Source organism: Amphiura filiformis, chromosome 7 (assembly GCF_039555335.1).
Source record: "Amphiura filiformis chromosome 7, Afil_fr2py, whole genome shotgun sequence".
NCBI lineage: Eukaryota > Metazoa > Echinodermata > Ophiuroidea > Amphilepidida > Amphiuridae > Amphiura > Amphiura filiformis.
In genome coordinates, this window is record NC_092634.1 from 57102816 (window position 1) to 57126461 (window position 23646).

At 38.2% G+C, this 23646-nt stretch overlaps 2 protein-coding genes across 7 annotated transcripts in view; one reads left to right on the forward strand and one right to left on the reverse strand.

Annotated features, from left to right (window-relative positions):
- The window catches only part of LOC140157374 (AP-2 complex subunit mu), a 33140-nt gene extending 11948 nt beyond the window's left edge, over positions 1–21192 (forward strand). For 4 of the 6 annotated variants that reach the window (XM_072180544.1, XM_072180549.1, XM_072180547.1 and 1 more), the window contains 6 exons: positions 892–1027; positions 2294–2435; positions 11605–11857; positions 13345–13442; positions 14928–15039; positions 16689–21192. In XM_072180544.1, the coding sequence (XP_072036645.1) occupies positions 892–1027; positions 2294–2435; positions 11605–11857; positions 13345–13442; positions 14928–15039; positions 16689–16823 (876 nt within the window). In that variant the 3' untranslated portion in view covers positions 16824–21192. Of the gene's footprint in view, positions 1–891; positions 1028–2293; positions 2436–2524; positions 2661–11604; positions 11858–13344; positions 13443–14927; positions 15040–16688 lie in introns of all 6 variants that reach the window. The other 2 variants (XM_072180546.1, XM_072180550.1) reach the window with 1 other exon arrangement.
- Positions 21193–21734: 542 nt separating this feature from the next.
- Positions 21735–23646, reverse strand: part of LOC140157375 (uncharacterized) — a 47942-nt gene continuing 46030 nt past the window's right edge. Inside the window, exon 3 of the mRNA XM_072180551.1 lies at positions 21735–22462. Within this exon, the coding sequence (XP_072036652.1) occupies positions 22061–22462 (402 nt within the window). The 3' untranslated portion in view covers positions 21735–22060. The remainder of the gene's footprint in view (positions 22463–23646) is intronic.

The following is a 23646-nucleotide window of genomic DNA, read 5'->3' on the forward strand; positions in this document are numbered from 1 at the left end:
TCTTCAAGTAGGCAAAATAGACCTTTTCTTGCATCAAACCCTCGATATGTCGGCATATATTCTTGAGTCAGCAAGTGATACTACATGTAGTGAAGGAGCTATTTTAAGTGCATTTCTGCCACAACCAAATTTAATCAAAATATCTAATTCTCGAAATCTGAGCCCACTTGGTACGCACAGATATTTTTGTAGAGCGTACAATGCAAAGATCATGCACTGTGGAGTAAGCTTGACCATTTGAATTAACTGACGAATCACAGTGTTCAAATATGGCCGTTCCTAGGCTAGGTCAGTGGTATGTCGCGATCGTGTTATTCCACAAAAAGTGCCTGTGACATGTATGCAGTATGTAGGTACTCTGTGATAGAGAATTATTTTGATTGTAGGTATTTTTGTAAAGGGTCCACCCATCAGTCTGACAAATCACTAATCAGACACATTGCTAAGTACTCTGACATATTTCTAGCTTGTGATAAGGCCCTCTAGTAGGGTTTAGCCCTCTCTTTTCGGCCGGACTATTGTATCCCAAATGATTTTCAGACTGATGCCCCACAAGGTATGGCCAATGTCTGAACTATGATTTTTTTCTCTGAGGACTGCAATTGCCCTTGCTAATATATTGGCGAAGCAATGTTGAGCTGTCAATGAGCCAGCAACACCAAATCACATAGCAACCAATCACAGACATGATGTGGTAATGCGTAAAACGCACACGCCACAAAACTGAATCAAACTATTTTGGTGTCAGGAGGTTGGGCTTTATTGCATTGAAAGAATGAACCCTTTTAAATGTCCTGTACTATAATTTAGTGATAGTAGCTCCTGCATGAGCACCTGATATGAATTTCAATTAAGTGTTCTTATTTTGTTTTGCTAATTTTGTATTTGCAGACCAAAGAGGAGCAGTCTCAGATCACCAACCAGGTGACAGGACAGATAGGCTGGCGTAGGGAAGGCATCAAATACAGACGCAATGAACTCTTCCTGGATGTGCTGGAAAATGTCAACTTACTCATGTCTCCACAAGGTAACATTGCTGCCTGCTAGTTTTGTTATTTTTAGCAGAAATTGTTTGGTATGGATCCAATAGAGTGATAGTATTTCAATGAAGTATTATATTGCGATGTGTATTTTCTTATTGTATTTTACTGTTTTTTTACTCAATATTTTTGCCTTTATCTCCATTTCAAATTTGCCATCTTTGGCCCCAACGGACCAGATCATCTCACATAATTATAATGTTTACAAATCATCAGGTACTCAATTAAAATAAAAATTAATTATTCTGTACTTTTGAAAAATCAGGGCCCCAGCACTGGAACAAGCTCCCTGTCGGGCCCCAGCACTGGAACAAGCTCCCTGTTTATGTCAGAGAAGCGGAATCTGCGGCTGCTTTTAAGCGGCTTCTGAAGACGTACTTTTTTCCAAATGTGTAATTATTGTTGTTGTTTTTATATTGTTTTTCTTATGTTTTTGTTTGGAGCAAAAGCGCTGTGTTATTTGTAGAGCGCTATAGAAATGTGCTTTAATAATAATAATAATAATAATAAATAAATGTGAGTCTAGGTAAGTCATCAATTTGCCTGATATAATAGGATGCAACTCAATACTGAAAGTACAAGTTGGATAAAGACAATTTGAACCTGAAAGTGGATCAATGTTAACCCTCTCCACTGCAGACGACAAGTTTCAAAATATCTTTAAAAATTCAAAAATTTCAGAATTGTACATTTTTATGACCATATTTGGAATCAGCATTGAAATGAGTACTAACAAGCCTAGTATTGGTTCAGTGGTTCTTGAGATAGCTCTGGCTATTTTGAGAAAATATCTCAAAACTACTTATGTTGAAGCCTAGCACTAGCACGCAGAGCATTAAAGACATAATGGTAAGCATCAGTAATAATTTTGCTGTATGAGAAGAAGGCATTAGATGTAGATGATTGCATGCTCAGTTGGAGGGTTGCATGTATTTCACCATAATTCCTGTGCAGAATTCATCACAATAGTAACTGGTTTGGGGCTTGAAATTTGGTCAACTTCTTTTTGGCTGTGTCATCCAAAATGTAACATGTCTGCATTCAATTCCATGTGAAAATTTTGATGACACACCCCAGAATTTGCACGGAAATATTGGAAGTTGAAGAAATTTCAGACGCAAAACTGGATCACATTTCGAAGAAAACTCACAATAGTATATTGTGCGTTTATACATGCAACCCCATACATGGTAATAATTTACATGCAAAAAAATTAACTTTTATGTTGCCTATGCCCTCCTCCCCCTACACAGGTCAAGTTCTAAGCGCCCACGTCGCTGGCCGAGTCGTTATAAAGAGCTATCTTAGCGGCATGCCAGAGTGCAAGTTTGGCATGAACGACAAACTAATGCTGGACCGCCAGGGCAAGGGCGAGTCATCGGACCCAACTAAGACGTTAGTATTCTTATTATTTATTCAAATTTGTTGTAACTATTCAGTGTTTTGTGTTGATTTGGATTTTTGTTTGTTTGTTCGTGGAACAGGTCAGGTACTGAGCGCTCATGTAGCAGGGCGCGTGGTGATGAAATCGTACCTCAGCGGCATGCCGGAGTGTAAATTTGGCATGAACGACAAGTTGACCGTGGATAAACAGGGAAAGGAGAGTGAGACGGCCAAAACGTTAGTGTCTTGTCATCCAATCCATATCATGACTCACTGGACTCTTACTCATGGTCTTACTCTTGCTTCTATATATGCTTACCATCATCTTTCATTCTATCACATCAAACGCTGTACTCAGCTAATTCTTTCTCGGTGTGAATTTCACTGCTGCTTCACTCACCTGGGGCATAGTTCTACAAAGGAATCCCTTTGAATTCAATAAGCAATTTTGGTAGAAACATTCTAAACAACATCATTGTTTTATTATGATTAAATGCAGCAGTTCAGAGAATATTTTGTTGCTCAATTTGTTGTGAAAAATGGTACTATTGTACTTCTAGAAAATATGCATTATAAGGTCTAAACCAGACACCTGTTAAGAAGATTCATTCCATAAATCTATATAAAAGCCTCAATTTTATGATCTGATGGTAATTTATACAGTCAGTATTAATAAATGTACTTTTTTTGGACCTGTTCTCTCAAGATAAGCGAAATTCCCACAAAGTTTTTCAACAATTTCTTAATTTGGGAGAGGGTCCCTCCAAAAGGTCCCAATTTCCCACTTTTTCCAACACTAATACTTTCCTTGACTCACACTTGTATCCTCAGCCTAATCCTTAATCCTTCCTGAGTCTAATCCTGATCCAGTCCTCTACATCACTAATCCCTCAGTCTAGGTACATTCTGAGATCTGTTAATCCCATAATGCATTGTTCTTCACATGTCAATTTTTGCACTTTTTTGAACATTAACTTATGTAGTAAGTAAACCTTATAATGCAGGGATTGCCTTTTGAGGACAGCGAGAGCAAGCGCTCGCTACTGCTCTCCTTAAATCTGATATAGGAGAGCGATTTGTAGCTCTCCTTAGTTGACCAGTCTATCCTTACATTCTATTGTAAATGCCTTAAACAGCTCTCCTTGAAGGCTCCACAAGAAGTATTTAATGCTCTCCTGCAAATTCTAAAAGACTGTCCCTGTAATGAAAAACTGTGTTTTCTTGTCAAGAGAGACCAGTCTCAATTCTTTATGCCTGAGAATAATGAATTCTGTGCAACACCAATAGGGTTGTGATCCCACAGGTGAAAACATTTCAGTTTTGTCTATATTTCTAAAAAGAAAATGTTTTAATGATCTTTACTCGATTTATGAACCATATTTACAATTTTTGTGGTCCTCAACATACAGATCTCGGAAAGCCCTTTCTCAATCATATTAATTACCTGTAATTCATAATTTCTCCAAAATTTCTACTTCATTCAAATCTGTGCAACAATTTTCACATGTCGAATTGTAACCAATGATGTGTATCATTGTGAAAGTGGTCATTTAATTATCCATAATGAAATCCTAATAATCAGAACTAGTAGATATAACTTCATCGATTACATTTTTGAAATATCAGATCATCAATACAAACTCATTCTTCACCTGTTAGTCATCATAATTGGTCATCGATGGGTTACTTGTGGAACTATGCCATTTTGATGAGGTTAATTGCACATCAATTTACACCCATCCTAGTATGTACAACACTTACCATGTTATCGCACATTTGTCACATAGCTGATTGATAGCGGTCAAAGGTCACTTAGGTAGAGGTTAGGGGTCATCTACCATAAACCAGCAAACTTATGTTACATAGAAAAATACCACCATATAATTGCAGTAGGAAAAGATTTACTTGGGCTTACATAGATATTTTCAATTTACGGCCCTATCTACTATGGGCTATTTGCGGGGAGGAGATAAGTTTAAGTGACCGCTTATAGGTTTGAATTTCAACCAGCCTAATCATGAAGCTCCCTTGGCCGAGTGGTTAAGGCACAGGTCTCGTAAACCTGAGGTCCTGGGTTTGATTCCCAGGCGGGATCACTTTTTCTACTTGTCTCCTTTATTATTTGCGATGGCGAACCAATCATGTTTAGTCATTCAATCATCACCCATTGAACAATAAATGCAGTGTCACATACTTAGTCCACGCTTTTCATGACCCAATATTCATCCGGTGTGAGTCTTGTGTCATTGAGTGCTTTACACAAAATATAAGCATAAGGTATGATTATATCAGCCAATGGAGTCTATCTATAAAGCAAAATTATTGTAGTTAAGACTCTTTGCCAAACATAACTTTGTGTTGCAAGAGCATTTCCATATGTAACATTTACAGCGGCAAGTTGCCAAGTGGTGTTAAAAGCCAGACAGCAGTGGCCAACACAGCAGTCTTGTTCAAGTTGGCAGTGATCTTGATCGACATGCTATGTATGTACGTTGGTCACATAAAAATATTTATCACCGTTGTGACGCACTCTGGCACCACAACAGATATTGCTTGATATCTCTAATTTACTCGGCACCAAACTTTCAAAATGTTTCAATTTATTTCTCTTCAATAGTGGTTACTATGTGGTAGTCTAGCACTGTTCTTTTCCGTCTTTGAATCCGTGTATCTGCCCTCCTTCCTATGATTTGTTGTGGTACACTGCCTTTTGTCTGCTTTCTAGCCATATCTGCCGTGGTACCCTTAAACTATTGCCTTGGTGTGGCCATTTTTTCAAATTCATATTTCAAGCACTGTTTGACATCGCTTTGAATTTGAAAGGTGAAATAAGAGCACAGGCGTACTTCTTGATTAACAGACAATATTTCCACCCCACCTTAGTCAAAAACCTGGTGGATGTACTCTACACGGGTGTCGACTGCAGACGACAAGTTTCAAATTGTGTTTTTGAAAATTCAAAAATTTCAGAAATGTAGATATTCATGACCATATTTGGAATCAGCATGAAAAATGCATTAAAGTGAATACAAACAAGCCTAGTATTGGTTCAGTAGCCTATATGGTTAGCATGCCCATAATTGAAGCAGCCTAATAGGAACAAATATAAATATAAAAATATAGGAGATAAACAATAATTGAATTTTACAAGCGTATACATATGCAGCTGGTGCGCCTCGCAGCAACTTTATTTTGCTACGACGCCTTCACTGTAGTCTACCTTGTGATAGACAACATGCAGGGACCTATTAAATTCAGTGCTTACAAGCTAAACCACATCAACTGACTAAGAATAATATAATTAGACAATAATAACCATCTATTTTGAGGTCATTGTGTGAAATTGGAGGGTTTTGTTTTGGGCTGAGGTATTTTTCCGAGGGAGCCTCCCGAGGAAAAACACCGAGGCCCAAAACAGAACCCGACAATTTCACACAATGACCTCAAAATAGATGGTACAAAGTTATTATTGTCATTCATTACCGTTGTATCTAATATTTTGAACAAATCAAAATTTCATTTTATGTTATTTTATGCCATAAAACGCTGTTAAATATAACCAGTTTTAATCATTGTTGTAACCTACCCTAAAATCAACCAGGCGAATATAACATTCGCCCGACAACAAGAGCTACCAATCACAGAAGCTCGACGGCATCACAGTAGGCGCAGTGCGTTGCCATAACGCGTAGCTTATACGCCGCACGCAGAAGTCATTGTTGCGGCGTCCGAGTCATTGTGAGTTATTAATGACCTCGCAATTAGTGCGCGGTCTGGCAATCAATTTCTTTTGATTGGAGTACAGGCTTCGCGTATATTAATGAGGTTATGAATACATAATTATAGATACAGTAGAACAGTCAAAAGCTACAGCAGTGACAAATGTGGGAAAACATGCGAGTGTCAGCACTGGGAAGGTGGAACGGGCAATTGATTACAAAATAAAACCAAAATATTTCATATAATTTGGTCATTTGCTTGACTAAGTAAAAACAGCATGGTATTTGCCTTTCCCTCCCCCCTCTCTCTCTCTCTCTGTCTTTCTATCAAACACTAACTTGGGGAAACTTTATTCTCTTTGACATGAGCTTTTCTAACCCTGATTCTAGATTGTGACTGATTGGAATTGCAAGCAGCATCATATTTACATTTAGCAGCAAGGAGGCTTCCATCATGCTGAGCTTTAACAATAAGAAATGTGCAGACAGAACTGACTGATTGACAATTTTGTGTTTGTTTGTTTGTTGGTTTTGTTTTCCCCACATGTTTCTGAATGAGGTGGATTGTATGTGTTCATTCTTTGTGTTTGGTGGGAATGTTAGCAGAGCAATTATGTTAAACTTTTTTTATATGTTCTGTTGAATCTACCCAAAGATCACTAATATCACACAGGCAAACACACATGACACACACACCCCATCTCCTCTTGTATTGTGTGTCAAGGGGATACTTGCCTAAAACCGCCAAAAAGGGGACACATATTTCTAACCTAAAACCCACCAATTGGGGACATTTGTGTGTCAGTTGGGGACACTTATCTGAAACCTACAATCGGGTACATGTCCTACACCCCCTAACAACTGGGTACATCTTTGGCACTTTTAGCCTTTGGGGGTGCAGGGGGAGAAGTCTTTATATAACAGGAATAGGGCACGTCCCCGGTCGTCAGATGTCTGTTTGGTGGGTTTTAAAAAGAAAATGTCCCCATTTGTCTTTTTTACAAGCCTGCCCGGCACACAGATATGAAGGCACTTGCACGTACAAGACTGTAACCTACAACTTCACGTCTAACACATTATACACAATACACCACCTACCACCCACCCCACACAAACAAATGTTATCTTGGTCTCACTATTTGTACTCCTTAATTCCAGCACCTTTTTTTCCCTTCACGAATTATGAATACTCTTTGTTTGTCTTTTTTGATTGATAACTGTTTGTGGTATGCTGGGTAAGCAGCAGGCAGGTCCATGGGACTAAAAACATAATTCATTGTATAATATTAGCTTATGTTAATACTAGGGGGTATGTCTGTAATATCATAACATAACATACGACCAGTGTTCGAATTTAGGAAAAATAAATGGTTGTCCCACGGACAACCAGATTACAATTTCTGAATCAGTATTTTTGGTTGTCCGGCGACTTTTTTAGTTGTTCCGGGCAACCGGACAACCAAAATTTCGAACGCTGCATACGACGTATTATCGGCATACTACGATAATTGCCCAAGTTGTTTGTTGTAATTTTGAGAACAAAGTGCAAAATTGGTCCGATTCAAGCATGCGTCAGTTACATAATCACCCTAATTATTTCGGATTATTCCCCTTCATTGTATCATTATTATTTGTTCTTGTGCAAAGATTGGTGAATAAATATGTTTTTAGAAATGCTAGCTTGAACCATATTTTGTACTTTGTGTTCTCAAAATTACAAGGACTGACTTGGGCAGTTATCGTAGTAGGCTGACGATATCTGTCACATATGTGTCATGTGAAGCCGTTTCATTACATATGAACACAGACTATTTGCAAAAGTATTAAATCACAACATTTCAAAAGGAGTTTCCTTGGCCAAAAAAAAGTTATACATGCAAAAAGCAAGTAGAAAACAACTAATTTATTGATTTTTTTTATTTGAATCATCTTTGATGATGCTAACATGTGTGAATACCAGGGAATATAGTATCTATTGTGGATGGTATGTATTGGTCATAAAGGAGAACATGTCCTGTACAGGGTGCATGACTATATGACTACCTCCATGTCACATATATACACAGAATGACACACCCCTAGTTAACACTCTCCACACAGGTGTCAACTGTGACATGACAGGATATAACACAGTTCAGTGCGTGCGCGTCAACGCGATACTCGCACACGGTATTTGAACCAATCGGGGGGCATATCAACAACGGGACCGATCGATTCTAAGCCCTAGGTAATTCCTTGTTAAAATGTTGGAATTAATTTGATTAATATTTTTATTTGAATTGAAGTATTTAAAGGTATTGTTTTTACCCGCTGTTGTGCTTCTATCGTCTCATATAACACGGGCGACATTGTTATTTTTGGCTTAAAACAACGAGGCAAACCTTTAAATAATGATGTACCCTATGTTATATGAGACGATAGTTGGACAACAACGGCTAAAAACAGTATGTTTATTCTCGAAGTAACAGATCAAGGTAGAGTTGCTATAGTAATGTTAACTGATTCTTATGTTTGCTTTGTGATAATTATTCTCCATACTTGCTTGCACTAAAATGTTTCAAGTTGCATTTGATAAGAACTTCAACATGCTCAATGTCTTATAAATTGGAAGCGATACTTCTTTTTATATTATCTGGTATATGTGTGTATTCACTGTAGAAGTGACGCAATAATCGGATTAACTACCATAGCAATAGATGAATGTTACATTCATCACCTGTGTCAGTCTGCAATCATAGATGAATACAATACCACTCTTTTCAAAGATACTAATCTTACAGGTGGTGCAAGTGATCAGCATGATATGCATTTTCTATAGAATTACGATCCAGGTCTTTATCCCAGTTCTTCAACATCTATGGTTCAATGCATAGGAACTTTGTAGTGCAGGGCGATCTATTCAAAATTGTATTCATCTATTGCTATGGTGGTTAATCTGATTAATTATGTTCCTTCTAGGGTGAATTAAGCAACATTGGTTGCAGTGCTACTAATGTCACACACAAGCCTATGTGTGCAGATAGTCACATCTGCATCGTTGAAATATACATCCATGGCTCCTTTTTGGTTGCATAACCCCATGATGCACTGTGTCAGATATGGGCCTTTACAGGTTTTGTGATTTGCAAATAGCCTTCAGAATAGTGCATTATGAGTTGGTATGCAAAGAGATTGATATTAACATGCATTGTGGGATATATTCCATGGGAATCATGTGGTGAACTCTGGTTGGCTGAAGTATGAAGGGCTGTGTAAATGAAAACATAACAATTGGGGTCCCACATACATGAATGATATCTTTGCACTTGCTGTATAATTTTATGAGCTATGCCAGTTGAAATCCATACACCCCTAACATAGGCTATGGAAGACACATTACATTAATCTCCCACACAGGGGAAATTTCAAATGGTTTATTCAGGTAACCCCATTTGAAATTCATACTCCATGTATGGGAGATTAAGGTTGTGTCTGAGGGGGTGTATGACCTTTATCTTCCACACAGGTAGTGTGAATTTCATATGGGGTTGCCCATTCAGTTAACCCCATTTGAAATTCATACTCCTTGTGTGGGAGATTGAAGTCATGCCGTAAATAGAGATTGTATGGATTTCAACTGGAATAGCCCATACTAAAATTGAGATGTTCCCCAGCCTCCATATTGCTTGGTATCAGTGATCAGATTGTTTTTCTTTAAACTGTTTTTCGACAAATTTGGGGAATTTGTATAATAGATTTGGATTTTATAATTCTCAAAAATTGTTCTCGTCTTATCCATGTGTATCTAAATGATTAACTCCTTTCACAAGTTTTGAAGACAATCAGTTTGAACTATACTGTTGTTTCAATTAATCAAATCTAATGAACAGATGAAACTGCATTTATTACGTATTGTCTGTAATAAACGATCCCTCTCTAATAAACGTCCCCCAATTTTGCAATGAAAAATTTACAAAAATGCAATCAATTCCATGCCGTGTTGTGTGAGTAAGCTTAAAACTTGCATCGGTCATGTCAGTGACAATTGCTAAATTGCATGGAAAAAACCTATTATGACTCAAACTTTTATCCATTTCATTGCCTAATTATGGTAGAAAATCACTTATTTCATCAGATCCGTGCTTGATGATGCACTTACAGGTGTAATTTTGTTGTAATTTACCACAAAATGTCGTTTTCCACACATGTGACATTCTGTGGGCACCGCCATCAATAGTATTATAAGTATAGTTGTAAATCCCTCCTTTCTACAAGAGCACCATTGAATTAAATTGAATCGGATTAAAAACAAATTTTCACTGAAAATTCATTTCTAATAAACGCCCCCATTTGGAAAAATGCAAAGCCCCCGGGGCATTTATTACAGACAATATGATATAAGGCAATCATTTAATGCATCATCTTTCAAGAAGTGCATGAAAACAGTTGCCATTTTCAGAATGTGTTTTAGAATGATACAATGTAGTTCTGATTATTACTGGTCAGTAATTACAAAGGAAATCTGCCTGCTTGGCTTGACTAATCATTGTTACTCAATGCTGGTGTCATCACTCAATACATATGACAATTCTTGCTTTCAATGCTATGTGTGATAATTCAATTCATCTGCATCAAAACAACAGTAATTTGCTGTTATTCAATAATCCAATAATTGATTGTAGCATTCAACTCAATTTATAACATACTATGTATAGTACCGTCAATATTTGTATAAGCATATGTGCATATTAACAAGTTGTTAAATTTGGAAATGAAAAATTTGTAAACGAAAAGAAAAAAAATCAAGTTTAACAAACTACCCTAAAAATTTGTCCTTGTCCAAGCAACTCGTTAAAAGGGCATCATGCTTATATACAAATTTTACGTATGCGACTGGTCACTGTATAAACTTTTGCTATTCTGAATATTGTAATTGTGAGCACTGTGATGTATTTAAAATAAATGGGAAATTAAGCTTTCTACAAAAACAAATATGGTCATACCCTTGAGAAAAATCAGCAAAACATTTTGAATTGATCAATATCTTTGACAGAACCAAATGTCATCCCTATTTCAGAAACCAGTTCTATCTTGTCAGATTAAGATGACAATAGGCTTTTCCTTTTGAAATCCACACTCCCTCTGTGGAAGATTTTGAAAATAACTTCCAGGGGGGGGAGTAGGAATTTCAAATGGAATGGAATTAGCACACTAATCAACTCTGTTTGAAACTCACCCCCCTCCCCCCCTCTGGAAGATTCAGGTTTAATATTTCTCAGAGGGTGTATGAAATTCAAATGGGGCTGCCTAATATGTTCATTCTGTTTAAAATTCATACTCCCCCTGTGGAAGATATTTCTAAAAAACTTCCACAGGGGTTGTGTGGATTTTAAATGGAATAGCTATTACATGCTGATAATGAGGATCATTTGAAGTCATTGCTTACAGAGAAATAAACCCATCAATGTGATTTCTTCTCACAGTAAGACATCTATAGCCATAGACGATTGCACGTTCCATCAGTGCGTCAAGCTGAGCAAATTTGAGTCAGAGCGCAGCATCAGTTTCATTCCTCCTGACGGCGAGTTTGAATTGATGAAGTACCGTACCACCAAGGACATCAGCCTACCATTCCGTATCATTCCGCTGGTTCGAGAGGTTGGACGTACCAAGATGGAAGTAAAGGTGGTGGTGAAATCAAACTTCAAGCCATCAATACTTGGCCAAAAGATTGAGGTGAGTTGTAAAGTGTTATCTATTGTCGTATTATTGTCAACATTACCCTAAATCTGACATGTCAAAATAAACTGTCCCTTTTCGACACTTAACGACACATATCAAAAAGAAACAAAAATGTCCATGCTATTTTGTCCAAATAAGCTTACAGTATGATCATGTTTTCACTGGAAAGTCAAAAATTACCTCCCGAAAGTTAACCCGAACCCGGAAGTAGAACGAACCAGGAAGTATGTTTACACCAGAAGTCTGCGATCGTAGCTCATATCGGCATGAATTTAAGCTATCTATCAATTTTTTCAGTATTTTAGATCTCATAATGATTGTCGATTGTCGTATGCCATTTTAAATGTTATCAGTCAGCAACATTCAATTGATATTTCATAAATTTTAAGGATTAACCAAGAATTGGTGGTCGTTTAAAAGATGAAACCTATTTGGCTCCATTTAAACGTTTATTATTATTGGATATTTTGGTGGTTGGACGGGTCTGTCATTGTACCTGGGTTAAATTCCCCAGTGCAGGAGGGTGTCAAGGTAAGGATCTAGCTGGTGATGTGACTGCTAAAAATAAGATGATGCTATTTGCCCTAAAAGATTAATTACCATAGCTATGGGTCTACGCTATTTTTGTATGTATTGCCCTGCACTATTAGCAGGCTGCACTCATCAGCTGTGTGCAATCATTGGTTGAATACAATCTATGTGTGCAATCATAGATTGAATACGATATCGCTCTTTCTGAAAGAGTCTTTCCACTCTTTTCAAAGAATTGATTATGTGGAATTTCTATGGGATTATAATCCAGGTCAATCCCTGTTCTTTGATAATATATGGTGCAATGCAGAGGAACAGCATAACATCTAGTGCAGGGCAATATAATGTGGACCCATCCCTATGGACCCATCCCAATCCTGGTACATAACTACTTGTAGTGAATATGATGACTCAATCAGGATTGACCCATTTAAATATGCTATGTGGATTATTTGAAAAATCATCAACATGTACCGTCAAAGTGGTCATTTTTGTTCACGTAATATTTTTGTGGTTTGCAATACATAGACCTATGCATAAAATTACATGTTCACACTGGTAGCTATGTTGAGAGCATGAAAATGTCCACTTTTAGTTAACAGTAAGGCCTAAAAAAATTAGGTTAGGTACGTGTAGGTCGGGATCTTCCCCCCCCCCCCACTTTTAAAGCTGTAAATTGCATTTGATAAAGGCCTTTATTTATTTTTGTGCAAAAAAAACGAAACAAAATCGGACCTAACTTTAGGGTCGGTCGGGTTATGCCAATCAGCTAAATTTTTTTAGGCCTAACAGCCAAATAATGAAACACATTGGACAAGAAATGAACTGGAAACTAGGAAATTCCAGATTGGGAGATTCAATCCCAGCTTTCAAACACCCTGGTAAAAAATCCATGCATGTTGTCATTCAGGAATTTTGCTGAGTATTAACAATAACTTTTTGTTATGCAGGTTCGAATCCCGACACCGTTGAACACAAGTGGCGTGCAAGTACTGTGTATGAAGGGCAAGGCCAAGTACAAAGCCAGTGAAAATGCTATCGTCTGGAAGTAAGTGTGTCAATTTGATGTGTATGATTGAATCATGAGTCTTGATGTCGGTGCATTTTTATACAGAGATGTTAGACTTCCAGAAATTTCCAGAATTCCGGAAATGGTGCAAAAAAAAATTCCGGAAATGTAAAAAAAAAAACATTTTCTTTTTTTTTTTACATTTCCGGAATTGGATGATGATAATTTGTCATAAAAAGAGCAAACAAATTTTAGGAGGGGGTGAGGGGGTGAACCCCCACCAGCGGCTCTGCCCCGTGGAACCTGTTGCATGCCTCACCTTCGGCTCGGATGATTTTCAGGGAGGGATCATTACCTCACTTACATCTCTGTTTACAGTAAAAGCATGTAATGGGCTGGAAGGTTTAAAAGGCAAAATAGGACAGCAAAAATATTGAAATTGTATGTCTTGATGGTCTACTGATATTCAGGCATACTTGAACACAAATGGGACGAATATGTCATGTTGCATTGGGTGAACAAGAGGCTGGCCGTGCAGCGGTCAAAAAGTTTTTATTGAAACAACATGTAATTAAAATCCACAAAAACATTTGTGCCCACACAGAAGTGTTGTGGATTGGCGAAAGCCTGAAAATCAAATCCCTTCAAAAATACTGAAAAAATGGCAAAACAGTACCACTCTACCAGTACCGCATTGTCTGTAATAAATGTCCCGGGGGAGTTGCATTTTTTCCAAAAGGGGGCGTTTATTCTAAGTGAATTGTCAGTGAAAAAACTTAAAAATCAGTTGTAATTTCCCGATGGTCCTGTCGAAAGGAGGGATTTACGACTGTACTGATACTACTACTAGTGACGGCGTGCATGGAAAATAACATTTTCTTGGTAAAGTACAACAAAATTGCACCCATAAGTGCATGGAATTAGTGAAATTCTACCATGATTAGTCAATGAAATGGATGGAAGTTTGAGTCATAGGTTTTGTCCATGCAATTTAGCTATTGTCACTGACATGACTGATGCAAGTTTTAAGCTTACTCACACGATGGAAATATTTGCATTTTTGTCAATTTATTGGAGGATGGGGCATTATTAGAGGGGGAGCGTTTTTTACAGACAATACAGTATATAATAATAGAAGTTGTGCATCACAAATATCGAGTTATTTTCAACCCACTTGTGTATGTGGAAGTGTATTTTAAAAGGTTTACTGATTGTGGGGTAGTTGTGTGGGTTGTTTGAATGCCTGTGGGCATGGCTTGAAGACTCACTCTCTATATTTTGTTTGTTAGTGTAAGGTCTGCTGTGGAAGAGGTTCAAATGAATTAAGACTTTCTCATGTACAAGGATTATAATTTCATATTATTGAAAAATTGGAAGAACTTTTGCCTTAAATGAGAAAGAAGTCAGTTGTATAAAACTATAAAGTGCAGTGGGTGAACAGTTACACATCATAAAATATTTGCTGGTGTGAATAAAATATTGATAATGCATTGTGTAACACTGCATGCATTTTGTTTTTGGCAGGATCAAGCGTATGAGTGGAATGAAAGAAGCCCAGATTAGTGCTGAAGTGGAATTATTGCCAGGAGCGGAGAAGAAGAAATGGGCACGCCCACCAATATCACTCAATTTTGAGGTGAGTGAGAAAGAACTCTACAATCTATACTAATAAGATAATGAGCGAAGTGTGTGTGTGTGTCTGTCTGTCCGTTAGGCTACGCGTTTTGCCGCGCTTTGCAACATCGATGCAATATTTCGGATATAGATCGGTACATACTACATACATACATACTACATTTATAAAGCGCCTTTTCAAAACAGTTACAAAGCGCTGGGTACCGGGTGTTCCATGTTGACCGGGTGGTCAAAGATCTTAAAAACTTAATCCAATCGGGCTCAAACTTGAAAAGTTTCATCTGTAGGATTGTTCGTAATAATTATTTTATTTTTGATAGACAAATCTAGAGAATAAAACTCACGTTTCTTAGCTTTCGATAGCAGGGTATGCCATCTTGATCACAGGTGCTTTCCAGGCTCACTGCATCTCCCGCGGGAACTGGTAGTCTCGTTCCTACTGATTAAGCATCCATCACATCGTAGGAACGAGACTACCAGTTCCCTGCTGGAGATGCAGTGAGCCTGGAAAGCACCTGTGATCAAGATGGCATACCTTGCTATCGAAAGCTAAGAAAAGTGAGTTTTATTCTCTGGATTTGTCTATCAAAATAAAATAACTTGTTGGGTGGAATCCTTGACACAAGGGGAATATACACTCCTCAACAAAATTAAAGGATCAGTCACTGGCAATCCTGATTTGCATTTTTCCCTATTCTCATGGTGCTAACCAAAGGGTTTTTTTATTAGTGTCATGGGACTTCAGTATTGCAAGTGTTCTGCTGCCTGATATTTACTGAATTAATTAGATCGAGCTTTTGATGCTTAGGTCATGTTACATGCTGATAACCACAATGCTCCAAAACCAGTGGTAAGAATCTGTCTGACAGGTGGGTCTCGGTCTTCTTTGGGTCTGGGGTCTTCTTTGGGTCTTCTTTGGGTCTCGGGTCATAATCGTCCTTTTAATTTGCAAATCATCATTTATACATCCTCTACCACTACCATCTCTGTTGGGGTCTAGGGTATGTGTACACTTGGACACATAAATGAACCTGATCCTTTAATTTTTTCTGAGTAGTTTGTGCCAACCTATCTCTCTATATCGCCTCCACTTGTTTTTGTTTTGATTGTTTTTGTAAATCATTCCTTAACATGCTTGTATTGTGGAGGTGAGGTGATATAGAAGCAATGAATAGGTTTACCGTGTTTACAGTTATTCTTGACATGGTTCTGAGGTTCTTGATTTTCTTCTTCTTTGGGTCTCGGGTCATAATTGTTTCACTCCAACAACAATGTCTCTACGCCCGAGTCTCAAGTCATGTGTTAAATAGATTATAAAATGCAATAAATTGTCACCAAAATTGCAGCAAAATTTTTCACCTTCAGGAAAGCTTAAATCACCCCCTTGTGATGTTAAACTCACAGAAAATACCTGAAAATTGCTCAAATTGGCTCATCAATTCCCAGAAAGCAAAATAACTTTCTTAATATTATGCCATGATTGTATATACATGTATGTCAATGGTTATTAGTTATCAGGTGTATTTGATTTTGGAGCAACACTTACGATAGGATTCCTTGCAGTGCTCTGCTCAAGTTGCCTACCAAGCATTATAAGTGCACCCTTGTATGCCTTCAATAACATCATATTTCATTCTTATTCTATTTCAGGTTCCATTTGCCGCGTCCGGCCTGAAGGTGCGCTATCTTAAAGTCTTTGAGCCAAAACTGAACTACAGTGACCACGATGTTATCAAGTGGGTGAGATACATCAGTAGAAGCGGCCTCTATGAGACTAGATGTTGACCAACGCAAAACAAGAGAGGGCGCTATTGAAATAAAGGATTGGTTATGTACTTACTGTTGTGGCCAGTAATGGCCGAGTTTGGAACTTTGCTATTTGCAACATTTACGTTACAAGATCTACAAAACTATTCCATCTTGAATTCCAGGTTTCGTAAATATCTGCCACAGAGGGAGTACAAATTTCAAATGGGATGAGCACATTAGCAACTCCCTCATGGAAGATTCGGAATAAAATCTTTCTCAGATGGTGTATGAAATTCAAATGGAGCTCTCTAATGTGCTCATTCCATTTGAAATTTATACTCCCTGTGTGGCAGATATTTGTAAAATCTTACACAGGGGTAGTGTGGATTTTAAATGGAATAGCTCATTATCTGGCTAGATTGATCTCAAAAGATGATGTCCATTTGTTTTTGCGCTCCAAGTAGCTACTTGGGTATTGACAGTGTAAGGCAGCTTAGAATCGCAAATTTTAAAAGAAGTGCAATTCAATGTTTGCAAAGTGCCAGTATAACGTTTGAGGTTGAGTTACAGATTTGCTGTCGAGACAAATAATTGCAGAGCTGGTTATGAGCTGAGTGCCGATGTAATAAATACTATTACAAAGTGGTTTGCCAGTGAATAGTACGAAACTATTGTAGTCGGCACACATTTTATGGTTGTTGCAAAATAAGGGTCCTCGCCAAATAATGCAATTACAAGTTGCATATTATAATACCTTAAGAATTCACCAACTTCTTCAAATTACAAACACAGTCAGCTAGTTCAGCAATATCATTTAATGCATAAGTTTTATTAGTACTTTATTGCTAATACAAACTGGTAATTTGTCAAATATAACACAACATACATGCAGAACTCCATTTTGTTTTGAAGTACTCGGTAGCTTTGTAACATGACGGGGTAAACCTCAACAGTAAATACATAACCATATCAATATAATATATATAACCAATTTATTTGTATCAATTAGTTAATCACCATTCCTTTGCAGGATTCAAAATACACGGAGCCAAAGGGTGATTTTACCCCAAATTTCACAAAATATTCAGAGTGAAATATATCCGTCAGTGGCAAAAAGCGCACACATCGACTGCTCAATGCCAAAAGTGGGTAAATGCAATAGCTGCCCTGTGAACATTTGACAATTTACACACAGTATGTTGTCCTTGGCTATGTACTTATCACATGGCAGCTATTGCACTTACCCGCTTCATGGACTAGTTTTTGTGAGATTGGGTTCAACAAAGCCCTTGTAATGGAGTATTTTGAGTCCTGTTCCTTTGTTACATTTGTTGTATTGTTAAGTGGTAACTGGTTTTATTATTGGTAAAGTCAATGCACACCTAATCAAACTTTTATATAAAGACTAGTTGAGACTGCAATCTTGATGTTTCTGGGGCGGGTATGCAACATTCACTATTCAGGGAAGGGGCATTGGGCTCACTCATTACAGTGATGTGAAGCCCAAACCATGTGCAAGGTACGAGGTCACAGTATTTTTTTCAAATTGCCAAGTTTACCATCAATGAAACACCCGAGTACAATGCACTGTGTTCTGAATATTGCTTATTATCAATATTGCTTCTTGGTGAAGTCACCTCTACAATAGTGCTTGATGGAAAGGGATATTACAATCTTAACTGTTGCAATTATTAACCAGGGTCTTTAGAAAGTTTGATTAAAATGTACATTGCAAAATATAATGTACCCGAACAGCAATTATGTATCCCTTGTACCCTTGTTGTCTAAAGACGGCATCTATACTAATTTCCAGAGAAGAACGGCACTCTCTTGTCCACTGTGCGAGTACTGGGGTTCTGATTGGCCGATTCCATCATCACACAATTGTAACAACAGACCATTGTCATTGATTAATTTGATAACCAGGCAGTTTTGGTTCACTCAAGAAGAACTGCTCTGGCAGGGCATCCTTTTAAGTAGAACTGGTGGATGTATCAAGTAAATAGATAATAGTGTATCATCTTGTGATCCTGTTCATAATAGGTTATAATTATGTATGGTATGTTCATAGTTATTATTAGCAGTGATCTTTATTTCATGCTACAGCTCAGTTGTATTGAAATACCGCTCATGAAACGTCTATCAAACATGAAACATGTATATTTTTGTACGCAATGTACAAAATTCAGTTAACATTTTAGCAAAAAAATGCCATAAATATAAGTGGAAAAAGACTTCCTGTTTGAAACATGTTGTACATAATGTACAGAATACAAAATTCAGTTAACACATTTTAGGAAAAATATAAAAATACCATCAATTGTAGAAAATGTCGTAAAAAGTAAACAAATAGAAAAGACTGATTGGCTTTATGTTACAAGAGGAATCTATATACAAATCAGAATTATTTTGTTATAATTCTAAGTGTCTCTAAGCATTTAGTATGTAGCAGTGTTGCGTTACCGTAGTTGCAACAAGCCAGGGTTGTCAAAACTCTTTAATTATGGGATTTCATGGGCAACTTTGAAGCTTGGGCTGAAAAAATGTGAAATTTAGCCCATTTCAATGAATTTGTTCTATAAAACCACCAATACCAACTTTTAAACAATAAATGTGGGTTGGAATTGAGTTGCTTTGCGGGACTTGGATTTCTTTTAGGTCTATGGTGCGATTCTCAAGTGCTGCATCTGCAAATTGAGCTGACAATTGTTGACAACCCTGTAGTAACTAAGTATGTTACAGTTTTGTACCATATTTAATCATTCCTACATCCTACTGAACTAGAAGAAGCAAAATATAACTATTGGTGTATAGCAAAAAAAAACCCAAACCTCTAAAACTTTATACTTTGGTCATAACTAATGCTGTTTTCATACTTTCCTGCCGCTCTGAAGATGATTTTACTTCACTGCACAGTCGCACCAGAAACACTAGCAGTGACCAGCGGCAAGCCGATATATCGATCACTCCACAGCTTTGTCCGCGGCGGCAGCACCGCTGGGAGTTGAATTCAAATCAACTCGGAGCGGTGCCGCTCTGACGTACGAGAACAAAATACGATCTTGGAGTGGTGTTGAGCGGCAAGAGTGGTTTTCAGAGTCGTGCTGCCGCTCAGCGGTGTGCCGCTCCGCTTGCAGATAAGTGCAAGCGGCATGATGAAGTGTCACGCCGCTCAGTGGCAAAAAGTATGAAACAAGCATAAGTCAAGAGCTGCCAACTAGTAGTAGTACCAATTTTAAGTATTTTGTAGCGAGGGTATAATTAAGGAGAGCTGCTCAAAATGCTCCCCAGAAAATTTTAAGGACGATGAACGAGCTGTTAAGAGTGGTGGGCGAGCGAGGAGAGTTGTTCTACATTAATGCCTGATTAAGGACACCCCCTTCCGAGAAACTATTTGTCATAAAAAAAGCTTCCTAATTATAATTAAGGGGAGTGATTTATAGGTCACACCAAAAGCAATTAAGTGACGGCTGCTGCTCTCCTCAAAACAAAAAGCCTGCAAATACAGAAAATGCTACAGCTCAAGAATGTTAACTCTATTCTATTATGAAAGTGAAAATACTGATTTTGTAAGAAAAATACTGATTTGAGTCTTGGGAATGTCTTTGAAAGGTGGCAGCTCTGCTAAGTATAATTTTTATTTTATACACAAAAACATCAAATACAGTGGCGACTCGTTAACACAAACTCTCTTAACAAGAAATTTCTGATAACATGACGTGTTTGTAAAGTGCCAAGCTATGTTATAATGTAACCTGCTAACACAAATTCCTGTTAACACAAACTAAACCGCGAGGCCCAGACAAGTTGTGTTAGTGAGTTGCCACTTGCTTTAACAAATACCTATAGCTACATAACTAGATTAGTTGAGATCCAAACCCAATTTAATCAACATATAGACCCTAACCTCTTACCCAGATGTCTCATATTATAGCGTAGTTGGTGGGGGGAAAAGGTGGTCCAGTCAAGCAAAATGAGAACAGTGTGACCAAAGTTCTTTACATGCTATTCTTTTATTCTTCCACGCAGGTGTCGACTACAGACGACAAGTTTCATTTTTTTCAAAAATTTCAGAATGGTACATTTTCATGACTATATTTGGAATCAGCATGACAAATGCATTAAAATGAGTACAAAACAAGTATAAGTTCAGTGGTTCTCTTAATATTTTGAGAAAATATCTTAAACTTAAGTTGAAGCTAGCATGGCAGAAAGTATGGCTAGCATGCAGCCCATACCTTGGCTTTCTTTTGATAACATGATTGCACAACATTTTGCTTGATCAGGTCATTAATAGGGGGAAAATTGGAAATTATTATAGCAAATGTGTAATGGGCTCCATTATATCTAATGAAATGTGACCATGAAAATGAATAATAAACGCCATCATGTAATGTTACCCAAATACTATATTCTGCTGATTTTTGTTATTTGTGTCTCACCTGAGTGATCACAGATCAATTTTCAATTAAAGTTACAGGCAATGCCCAGGCGTCTGTGAACTTGTCATTTGTGTATATACATCAACATAATTCCAGAAAATCTGAAAGGTAGTACTAGTCCAACCTCGTTTATCCGCACATGACGTGGACCAGCCATTGGTGGGATATATTGACACTTGGCAGGCGCTATCTACATCTTGTTGAAGTCTTTACCACGGGGTTCGAAGTGCCAGTCACAGTGTTGCTTCCACCTCCGAAATTGACAACCCCGGTGCCATCTGACAGTCCGGAAGGGACAGTTGATCAGATGTAGCTCTATATCTGGACAAAATGTGGTGACTTCATCAACGATACTCTGCCACAGATCTGCCTGTTCATCCTTACTCAATCTGTGCTTCTCTGTCACAAATTTGTTGTCCACATTCATGAGATGCAGATTTTTCAGCTTGGTGAATTTCGGAAGAGCAGCTTTCAGAGATGACATGCTCACATCTGACAGAAGGAACTTGGTGTTCTCTTCTAGTTTGAACTTCTTAAGGGGTAGGTGTAATGTCTTCAGATTATCAAGTTGGGAGTTTACGATGTACTGGTACAAGTCATTTGGAAGGGAACACCTATATGAGTCGTACATATACTTGTTGTAATCTAAGTGAAGGCTTTCCAAAGATGGTACAACATCATCCAAATGTACTAAACTGCGGTCATGTTTACCACTATACATGCCCCAATCAAGCGAGAGCTTCAAATGACGTAGTCCAGTAAACCCAGAAACACTATTCCTTAAAAGTCGCATCAACTTGACAAAGTCTGCACAGAGATTGTTCATGTACTTCAAAGGAAGGCGTTCTCGTCAAAACCAAGGCTCTCTAGCTTGGGGAAGTTTACTCGAGTCAAGTTGGTCCACCATTGTTTAGGAGTGCCGCCTCCATCACGGGTTCTAATCTCAAGAGACTTCAACTGACATCTATGTGGGATGTCTGCTACATTAATTCTACCATTCTCCAAAGTGATGACCAGAGATGTCAGATTTGGGCAGTTTTTATCCAAATACCGCAACCCTGCTACATTCATCAAGCATACCTCCAAGTGAACTAGAGAGGTGGACAAGTGTAATTTCATGAATTTCACCAAGCCATTGCTTGAAGTGGTTTGGCCTGTTTCTTGGTGCATTTGATCTTTGCTTGTTTCCACAGGCTTGAGTGCTTCAGGATGCCATTCCATCTCTTGCTCACCCTATAATGATAAAATGAGAGGAAATACATATCAAAGTTTAGATGTAACATACCTTAGGGGGACTCATTTACATTGGAAGGGGGTCATGAATAAACTGGGGGTCATAGTTTTTTATACCAAAATAGGGGGGTCATAATTTTGTACACCAAATATAAGGAGGGTCATAAAATTATAGACTATGCACATAATCTTTGCAGTCACAATGAATCCAAGTTTTCACATGCTACACGCACATTTTTTCCGAGAAGGTGAACATTTTTTGTGGAATAATTGGTTGTGTGCAGAAGGGGGTCATAAAATAATAAAAACTCGAGATATGGGGTCAGAAAAAAGTCCAGTCCACGATAGAGGGTCAGAAAAAATGGACCCGGGTCACCGACATCCAAAGAAAATGACCACCCCGATTGGTACATCATCATTTATATTTTGGACATTAAACCAACTTACTTTAATATCTATCTGATAATTATAACTTATTGACAGATCTCCTGGGGTGCACAATGTATCAAACTATAGGCCTATACCATTGAGTATTGTGCAACATTTTTTGGATTTGCCAAACATATTGCACACACACACACAGCAGCCAAGCCTTCTGCCATCATGCCACCTATTTCACACACACACAGCAGCCATGCCTTCTGCTGCCATCATGCCACCTATTTCACACACACAGCAGCCAAGCCTTCTGCTGCCATCATGCCACCTATTTCACACACACACAGCAGCCATGCCTTCTCCTGCCATCATGCCACCTATTTCACACACACACAGCAGCCAAGCCTTCTGCTGCCATCATGCCACCTATTTCACACACACACAGCAGCCATGCCTTCTCCTGCCATCATGCCACCTATTTCACACACACACAGCAGCCAAGCCTTCTGCTGCCATCATGCCACCCATTTCACACACACACAGCAGCCAAGCCTTCTCCTGCCATCATGCCACCTATTTCACACACACATAGCAGCCAAGCCTTCTGCCATCATGCCACCTATTTCACACACACACAGCAGCCATGCATTCTGCTGCCATCATGCCACCTATTTCACACACACACACAGCAGCCATGCCTTCTCCTGCCATCATGCCACCTATTTCACACACACACAGCAGCCAAGCCTTCTCCTGCCATCATGCCACCTATTTCACACACACACACAGCAGCCATGCCTTCTCCT